The sequence below is a fragment of the Pollicipes pollicipes genome, unplaced genomic scaffold (genome assembly GCF_011947565.3).
Source record: "Pollicipes pollicipes isolate AB1234 unplaced genomic scaffold, Ppol_2.1 Scaffold_6686;HRSCAF=7923_pilon_pilon_pilon, whole genome shotgun sequence".
NCBI lineage: Eukaryota > Metazoa > Arthropoda > Thecostraca > Pollicipedomorpha > Pollicipedidae > Pollicipes > Pollicipes pollicipes.
In genome coordinates, this window is record NW_023596921.1 from 30476053 (window position 1) to 30486104 (window position 10052).

General features: G+C 50.5%; 1 protein-coding gene across 1 annotated transcript; it reads right to left on the reverse strand.

The window, feature by feature from the left end:
* Nucleotides 1–556: 556 nt before the first annotated feature.
* Nucleotides 557–9566, reverse strand: LOC119107620 (tumor susceptibility gene 101 protein-like). The gene is made up of 10 exons (XM_037231130.1): nucleotides 9433–9566; nucleotides 7341–7507; nucleotides 7043–7127; nucleotides 5511–5576; nucleotides 4272–4435; nucleotides 3689–3806; nucleotides 3215–3378; nucleotides 2377–2583; nucleotides 1903–2036; nucleotides 557–1414 (listed from the first exon to the last, which is right to left on the reverse strand). The coding sequence occupies exons 2-10, from the start codon at nucleotides 7383–7385 to the stop codon at nucleotides 1228–1230; spliced, it is 1170 nt and encodes a 389-aa protein (XP_037087025.1). The 5' UTR covers nucleotides 7386–7507; nucleotides 9433–9566; the 3' UTR covers nucleotides 557–1227.
* Between the last annotated feature and the right edge of the window lie 486 nt (nucleotides 9567–10052).

Genomic DNA, 10052 nt, shown 5'->3' on the forward strand with positions numbered 1-10052 from the left:
CCGGAAAATGTGCTTTTCGACTGAGTATTTCGTCAATGTCAACCTTCGACAAGACATGACGGCAAACCCTCACTAACTTATAGCATCGCATCTTATTAACACGGCGGCAAGATGATATTCAGTTTGGTGTATTCGACCAAACGCATTTTGGCTATTCGCCCGAATACCATCATTGAAAGACATGCGGCTGCTTTCTGGGAGGAAAACATACTACGGCAGCGTTTTAAAATCTTGTTATGAGCTCAGTTAGTGGGATCATGTGGGTATGACTCCGCGCACTGATTTAGGGTTGACATTATACCCGAACATCGCGCCCCAGCAGCCGGCGCCTTTTGTCTGAAGACTCTCACTGCGTATTGTTGAATATGGGGGGGGGGGGGCCCTCAGGGAGCAGTGCACAATTACGCAAACGTTGAGAAGACTTATAATCGCGCGTAGTGTGGGACCACGGACGTTTGACAATACTCGACATGTGAAACACCGCACGTCTATGACACATCGTCCCCCGCCCCATCAACCCCAGAGTAGGTGGATTTTGTTTCGTAAATCCAGGAGCGAGAAATGAGCTGATTATATTTTCTGCATCACATGAGCATATATTCCATGACTTAAACAGCGATAGGGTGCGCATCCTCCACACGGTAGGCAGGCCCGGACTCGAAACCACCAAGAACATATGCGGGCACTGCACTGCGCCCCGGCGGTCGGCGGCCAGCACGAGGAGGCCCAACCTCTCGCAAACACCTCGCCATGGCGACGGTAGCACTCCCTCGCCAGTGGCTTTGGCTCCCAATTATCGCACCAGACACGAAGCTCCTCACAATGCACGACTTCACCGTGCAACTTCACGACACGCACGCACACACGCGCGGGTAAATCCCGCCACCACCTGCCGGGTAATATCCAGCGGACCTCCAGCCTTTAAGTCTTAAAGTAGTAATAGCAGGAGCTAGCTCGGCCGCGCGGCGAACACCGGCAGCGCCGAGCACCAATCTCGCCCCAGACTTCGCCAGCTATGATCGATAACATGTCGCCCCCCTGGCGCCCCGGGCGCGCCCCTCGCCCCGGCGAGGCGGCTGCCGGCGTTCACACGCACCGGTCCACGCTGCCAGTCCACGCGGGTCGCTGCCGGCCGGCATCTGGCGCCCGCCGAGCCATCGGCCGCCGAGCCGCTCTAAGAGCGCGCGCCCTCCGCTCGCGTGACCTTCCGCCACTGCGGCGCCGCCCTCAGCCGGCCAGACCGGCGCGCTGGCGGCACTTCTGCATGGTGGCGCGCAGCATAAACTGCCGCCGCGAGAGCATGCGCACCTGCTTGAGAAACACGTCCAGCTCGATGACGCCGTGGCCAAGCGACTCGCCCAGGTGGTAGATGGCGTCCTGCGTGGCGTTCTCCTCGGCGAACGTCTGCAGCAGCCTGCGGGCCGGTCGCCGGTCAGCAGCGCGGCAGCGGCCGGCGCGCACGGCACTCCGACGTGTATACGCCGCTTCAAAAACCGGGGCCAGCCGCTTGGCCACCATGCTGGCTGACTTGTAACTACTGTATGACAGACTGCTGATGACCGAGACTGATGACTAAAGCGGTGGGAGTCTGAGCAGCTAGTCTCATATGGTCTTAAAGGGCGGATCTGGTCTTGATTTGTGCGACCAGGCCGGGGCCATAGCACGCCCAACTGCGATGATTGTGATTAAACACAGTTAGTGGGGCTCTTATCCATCGGCACTACCAGAGATCAAACTCCGGGCTTCCTACACGGGCATTGCCCCTTGTTGAACACCACAATCAATTGCGTTCAGACCACGAAGCAAACGAGCACAACAACAGCCAGTAGTGGCCGGCACTGCATGACCAATGAACACCCCACCGGCACCTCGACTGCTGAGGTCACAGCGGGCTCCACTCACTGTTTGTAGAGTGGCGCCGTGGTGATGACGGCCTCGTCAATGTCCATCTGGTCCTCACCCTCCATGCGCGCCAACGCCGCGTCCATCTCGGCGTTCTTTTCGCGCAGGATGCCGAGGCGCTCGTCCAGCACCGTCTGCCCTCCGGACATGCACGCGCGATCAAGGGCCCAGGTCGAACAGAGTCGGAGCTGGCGGCCGCCGGGCGGACAGAGGCGCCGGGCATGACACACGCGGCGCGCACGTACCGGCCACCGCTTACGTGGCGACGCACAGTGACCCCATGCCTATGGGCTGGACGACAGACTATTGTATCCTCGCTTGCCGCTGAAAAATTGTACGAATCGGAAGATCCTACGCTCACCATCACGAGGGAGTCAAATGGAATACGACGTACCGTCCGGGATTCGAACCCCGGTCCCTGAGCCCGACTCTCCCGCCCTGCTCACGGCGCTTTCCTTGGGCGGGCACACGCACCTGCTCCTGGTCCAGCTGGCGGAGCACGCCCTCCAGCTTGGTCTTGCCTTGCTGGAGGTCACGCTCGGTGCCGCTCAGCACCTCCAGCTCGGCTTGCGCCTGCGAGGCCAGCTCGCGCACGCGGCGTCGCACCTTGTCCTGCACGGCCGAGAGCAGCGACGCACGGATGTGCTCCTCACCGATGGTGGCGCCCCCGTCGAACACCGGCTGCCGGTCAGCGGGAGGGGTCACACCGGTGCAAGGTCACGCCTCGGGCCACACACTGCTGCCCTGTTGGTCACATTACGTCAGCAAGCGATCACACTCCCGGGCCACACAGCCGCCAGGTCACGGGTCACGGTCGGCGGGGCGTCACGCCCGGCTCCAGTCCGTTACTGCCGCCCCGCGGGCCAGCGCCAGCCTGTCGGAGACCACGTGTCGGCGACCAGGACGAAGGCGGATGGCGTGGAGCCTTCGACCTGAGACACAGGCGGCGAGAGTGGGTGCAGCACGAGCCATCTGACAGGCCAGGCACAGTCGGTACCGACGTCACACGGTCTGGATCACATGGTAGACAGCGCGTGCGGATTCCACCAGACAATCGAGCGTGTAATGGACGGCTGTCGCCAAAAAGGCTGCATGACATTATTGGCATCTGGGACAAACCCACAAAAAGAAGTGGCAGCGCGCCTCACGCCGCACACCAATGCATGCCGCCACAAACAGGCCCCGATGCGGCAACGTTTCCACAACTATGCGACAATTCTACGTGCGCATGTCAGCACTAGACCGAGACCTCCCCTCCCGCACGTTGCGAGGCTGCGCCGGGGCCGGTTCTGTCGGCCAGCTGCAGACCTACCTGCGCGGGCGTCGGGTACGGCGGGTACGGCGTATTGGCGGCGCCCGGGTACGGCGGGTACCCGCCCGGCATGGGGTAGGCGGGCCGCGCCGGCGGCTGTACCGGGTACGGCATGGCCGGCTGCGTCGGGTACGGGTACGCCGGCGACTCCGAACCCTGGTACCCTGGAGACGGTGCGAGAGCGAGGCATGACACTGCGGCACAAGCAGGCCAGCACCAATCTAGCCAAAGCGCAGGCTACCGGCGGGTCAGTGGGGGGGGGGGGGGGGGGGGGGGGGCGCTGACCGCAACTGGTCCGCTGCTCCAGCAAAACAGCTGTCAAACAGGCAACGTAACGTTGATCTTTATAATGGCGTACGTACCAATACAAAAAGACATGCAGCCCAACCACAAACGCAATACAACCATGAGCTGGCGGGACAAAGTGAACAGGGACGTTTCAAAGCCGGAGAAAACCCCGCAGCCCGACAGTACCTGACTGTCCGCTGTAGGCCGCGTGTGGATGGGCGTTCCTAGGCTTGGCGAACACGGGCGGCTTCTCGCTGAAGATGATGACGAGCACTTGGATCAGACCGAGTAGGTCGGACGAGCTCTGCAACGGTGTTTACGGTCAGCTGTGCGCAGCACGCCGGCGCCAGAGCAAACCCCGCTGTACACCTGACGCCGCTTCGGCGGAATCGATCCACCCTCTGGGTCTGATTTACGTAGAAAATAGAACGTAACGCTGAAACCACGTTTAATGTCGCAATTAGCCACCCAAACGGTGTCACTTACACCAAGAAGTCTGAGGTTACTTCCTGCGACCTGTAGCGGAGAAAGAAGGCCGTTCCAAACTGATTCAAGTTAAATGCATAGGCGCAGAAATGGGGGCACCAGCCAGTGACACAAATCAAGACCTTCACAACAGCATGCCATTAATAAAGCACGTACGTCTTCTCATACGGGAGACAACAGCTGGGTGACACACACACGCGCACGCACACACACACGCACACACACATACACACACACATTCGTAGTTAATCATTTGTCGAAAGCTGTCTGTGTTCCTTCTGACCTGTGACCAATCACTCAGGTACGGCAGGAAAACCTTGCCGTTGTAGTCGACATGCTGTGACACCCTGATCTGCATGTCTTGCGTGGGCTTGACGAAGCACAGTGGCGCCACTATCGGATGCTGCTGCATCAGCCAGACGCACACCGGGATATTGTACGTGCTGCCTGGAAACGTAAAACAATGCTGGCAACGACCATCCGACAGCAATCACAGCTGGGGTCCGATAGGGATCCACCAACCTGACTATAGCACGGACAACATTACGCAAACCAATAAGAGGGCACGGTTTTATCACCCGTACTTACTTACTCCTCACATCGACGCCTCCAATGTCATACTAATATCACTATCATAAAACGTGAAATAATTGCCTGAAGACTCCGTGGTCGTAGGGTTTATAAATGCGGACCACGCGGACCAATGCGATATGTATTTCCGTCACCTTGTGCTCTGTTTTTCCATATGTAAAAGCATAACAGTCAATGGCTCGGATTTGCTTGAACCAAACGGTATCTCCGGGCCCTGACTTATTCAGCAAAAAACCAGTGCGGGCGCCCTGGTCATGTCTAGCGGAACCCTCGCTGGCAGCGGGCGCCCCGGTCATATCCAGCGGAAACTTCGCTAACAGCGGGAACCCTCGCTAACAGCGGGCGCCCCAGTCATGTCCAGCGGAACCCTCGCTAACAGCGGGCGCCCTGGTCATGTCCAGCGGAACCCTCGCTGACAGCGCCCCGCGACTTGAAGCGAAATTAGCGGCGACAAACCACATGATCTGCATTAGTGCACCAAGGATGTGATGCTGAGGGTAATTTGTGAATAAAAACATGTGCTTGCCACATCAAAGGGCGCCACGATGATCTTGAGAACTGGATTGGATTGCAATGCATTGAACAATTATATTTTGAGTGCCTATCTAATACATAAATAGCTCTGTGGCGAGCTCATGCCAGCGTGGACGCCTTCAATATTCACACGCTTTGTATAATTTCCGCAACAGGGACCAAGCGTAAAAGACAAAAACTGTGCGTCATCGCTGATCCGAAAACACTGCACATACACAGATATGCAGTCAAATCTGGACCAAAATCCAACACTTACAGTACCATTCCATTCAAAATAGGCCATCCGAACTATAATTCTAGCGCACTTATAGCCATCACTATGCATGTACACGATACTTGTCCACACACAGACGGATGAAGTGGGTCAACGCCCTCTTTACGCCTTTCCCGAGCTTACCTTTATACTGCACAGGAATGGTTCCATGAAGACACAATAGCTCTTGGTGGGTGCCATCATTAAATACTGAAAAAGGAAAACAAGTTTGATGTGAATAATATATGAAGTGGAAGGGCAATTTTTTAATTACTTCACAAAACACGGTTCACCCCATAATTTTTTGTCATTAATAATGCAAATTCATTATGGCATGGCCTACCACACAAATGTCAAAATATGACCGTAATTCCTGTTGTCATGGACAATGCATAATCCAAAACTCAAATTAACATGGCATGGGCTACCATACAAGCATTAACATATCACCGCGGAAAAAATACCAGCTGTCAGGACTTCCACCAACGGTGAATGGCGTCGGTGCATTAGCTTGTTCAATACTTATTGCTTAGCTGAAAAGCGCTCAGTAATATATTTGTGATGAAACCAAACATGATTCTGAGCTATTTCAGAACGATCTTCTGCAATCGCCTCACACTGAGTCCACCAACATTCAGACAAAATTTCAGCACTGTATCCTTGTTATGAAGCAATCTTAACAGCATAGTGTGAACTATTGCCATTATGGCATCACATGAGACATTCACATTATACCATTAATGATACATGCTACAGATTTTGTTTGCATATGTCATCATTCCATTGCCGCATTTTTACATCAGGATCCAGACCAATACTAAGCTATGAGATGTAGCGCAAACTGATATCCAGTATTATATAGATATGTAGGGATCGAGCAAGGATAAATATCCATGGTGGAATTATGCCAGGAGCCATCAGGCACCAATATCCAAGGAAGATTCAAGGAGCCATCCATATACTGTGTGCAACCTTGTGTGCAGTTTTTATCATGAGCCAGTGCTTAATCACACAGCACATTTTCTGCATGTTGCACAAGTGCCTATTACAGAACAGACACAGAGTACATTTGGTTCTGGCAATATGTCTTCAGAAGCACATGATTTTAATCTAGTTGTAAGAACTGGTGGTCACCCATTGCCCAATATGAACCTAGGAGCAGGTGTTCTGTGAATGAACAAAAGTAAACCAGGAGCCATGTCAGGGCAGAGAGCCAGAGTTCCATCTGGTAATTCCAAGGATGCAATGCAAACCAGGAACCAGGCTGTCTTAGCAAAAGAACCAAAAGGATCTAGTAACCAGGTTATGGTGCAAGTAAATGAACTAATGGACACCTAGAAATCCGGGTTGTATTCTAATGAGAAAAAAATACATTGGGAACACAGAGCTTGAGTCTGGTGTTTATGCAAGGACTAATGAGATCCAGGAACCAGTGTCTAAGTGTTTACAAAAGCCAATAAAATGCAGGAACCAGGGGCTGTGTTTATAAAATAGCCAGCTGGAACTGGGATCCACAGTCTCTTTTCCATTACAGGAAACTGGAAACCAGAAGATGACATGAGGACCCAGGAAAATAGCTGCTGGCCTAGCAGATGTGTACACACTACCAAGATGGTAGTGATACTCATCATGTCATGTCCAACAGATTATTTTGCCCCAAATGCCTTGAAACTCACCAAAGTTGTCTAGTTTGCCCTGCAGTCCTCTGTAGTGGCGCAATGCATTCATAACATCACCTTTTGTGGTGACAGGATTCTTGTACTGAAAAAACACAACATTTGTGCAATTATTCCTGCCAGATACATCATGTAGCCCATGACGCATCCCACCCACCCACTCCACACAAAACATTACAAGCAGCCACATTTCAACATCACCTGGCCACACTCCACAGTTTGTGTTTTACAGCAGGATCTTTGGTCTCTGTGGTTACAAAGCTTGTTCTTACATTCAACAGGCATGATCAGTATTCACCTTTGTGAGACATTGCTGGATGTATGCTTCCTTTGACTGTGGCATCCTCCTCACCCACTCTCACTGTCTAGGATCAAAGACCAAACCAACAATGAACAGGGTGATCCCAAGAGTCAGAGCAGAATGTGCTCTTCTCCAAAAGGTGCAGTGATGCCACCCTGCCACACCTGCAATGACAGAAACAAGATGGTGAACATGCCTGAGGTAATGCAGTACAAAGTATATGCAGCCCAAGAATGAGCATGACTGCAAGACATTGTGTTTATTAAGCTCCTTTTCCAATATAATATAGGTTTCTTTCCATATGAGAGAGATGCAGATCCTCTTGTTGTTACTGAGATTGAAGGGTGCTCAAGCTTTGAAGGCCATTTCAGACACTGGACATGCTCTATGCAACATACATGTCACCACACAATGTGCTGAATCTGTGCTGGCTCTGTAGTTGGGAGCAAGTCACTTGCAGTTCAGCAGCAGATAAGCACTTGATAACATCAATAATGCCAACATCAGTTCGCCTTTCCCCCAAATACAGCCAAATCCACTTGGTGTCTATAATAAGCTGTTCTCCAAGCAACCTGAGTATTGCAGCCAATTTAATGCGACTGGTGATCATCAAGCTATAAGAATATGCATTCCTTTGCATTCCTAGAAGACAAGATATAATAAATGCCCTGCTAAAGGAGGAAGTGGCTGGATTAGGAGACATTACACTAAGCAATGATAATACCATGTATATGGCCAAGATTAACAGGAAATACACATTGACATAAAAATCATATTTTGAGTTGTCTCTCAAGATAGCTTATAGAATACACCACACTGTAAACACTATGATACTAAGCAGTGGCATGAATGTAAAACACTGAACAGTCCCTTTATAATAGAACATCAACTGGGCACTTATGAACCACATTCAATATTTTGATTGGGTTAGATTGTCTTTTAAGGAAACCTGGTTGTTTTGCCACCAGCCTAGATGATATCTGAAGGGCATAACCCTGTGATGCAGTCAGCTTCCATTTTAGCAAGGTGAATAAGCCTGTTACATGGTCATCCTCTATTTGGTAAGCTGGATAAGCCCTATGTGTGAATGTCTCCTGTTTTGAAGTGTTTATATATATGGATCAATTTTTAACATGACAAATATATATATATATATATATATATATATATATATATATATTTGCCACACTGCCTCACTAGAACAGCATTTATTTGTAACTGGTTGACTAGGTTTAAATTATTATAATTCTTGCTGGTTTTTTATTGGCAAAACTTTAAAATGTAACAGCAGAATGTGGCATTACGCTAGCATGGCTTGCAGATGTCCCATCATTACTTTGCAAGATTTTGAAAAAAACTCCACCACATGGTGGGGGAGAACAATATGATTGTGTCTAATATATCTGCCACAAACATTTCACAGTATGGCAAAGACATTAATTTTAACCATGCCCAAGAGATCCTGTGATGATACATACTGTCTGACACAGTACACCAGCTAGCATCCCCCTACTGCAGTACAGCATTGAATACCACTAGCCATCAAACATGTCAAGGCTGCTGCTTTCTTTGTATTGTATGAGTAATAATACCCAACACTGCATGCTTATCATATATGCCACCCACAGGTGTGTGAGAACATTAGGACCACTGCTTATTGCACCAGGTGTCTCTTGATGCCCATAACGAGGGACTTAGACAGGACTGTATACAGAAAAGTGGAGGGTCCGCAGACTGATGATTACATACTTGGAGGCCAACTCCAAGTTTTTAGTCCACCGCTATTCCCCTGGGGAAGGGGGGGGGGTCAGCTCTTCGTGACTACAGCCACTTTCTCAAGGAAGTGGGCAAAATTATGGGGAGAAACCTTCATGTTTGTTTATTTTGGGGGAAGGTTGGGTTATTTTTTGCTGTTACTCTCTCTTGCTCATTTTTGGAGATAACGTCCCTGCACCAATGTCAGTGACGTGCGTTCGCCCCCACCGAACCCGTCAGCTACACCTCGTCAGCTACGCCTCGCCTTCGTCCAAGCCCAAACTCCTGCAGTCGTCCCGTCGCTTCAGCGCACATAAAAGAGAGACCTACTTACCTAAAGATCTCCGAAACTTGGTAATTATTATATAAGTGAATATTTGAGGGAAACAAACACCCTAAATTACACTCCAAGGGTGGACGGGTCCAAGGCTATCTAACGGACGGGTCACAACAATGCGGAACAGTAGGATGGACAAGTGGCGCAGACCTGCGCCGTTCGTATCTGGTTCTCATATCAAGGCTTTTATAATAATTGACCGTGTAATGGCAATACATTTTACTAATTTGCTATTCGAATTATATCATAAATGAACATTTTGGCCTCTGTAAATGCTCTGAAAGTAGCAATTTGGTTCACTGCTTATGTTAGCTGAATAGATATAGAAGACATCATGAGTACAGACGTGAGAACATGAGTCATGACATTGAATGACATCACAGTTCTCGATGCAATGGAGAAAACCCGACCGTCAGATATTTATAACTGGAAAAAAGTTGTCACGCTGCAACCGTTGGTGAGTATGTTAAGATTTGTACCAATTTTGAAGTCACAAGTGGTGTTCAGCTTATCTCTGTTTTAATCTCGCCACAGCGAGAACCGTTGCAGGTGCACTACAAAGATGCGAGGGAACCCATGAGACCAGAATTTCTTGGAGCACTTCTGGAGTTTTAGCA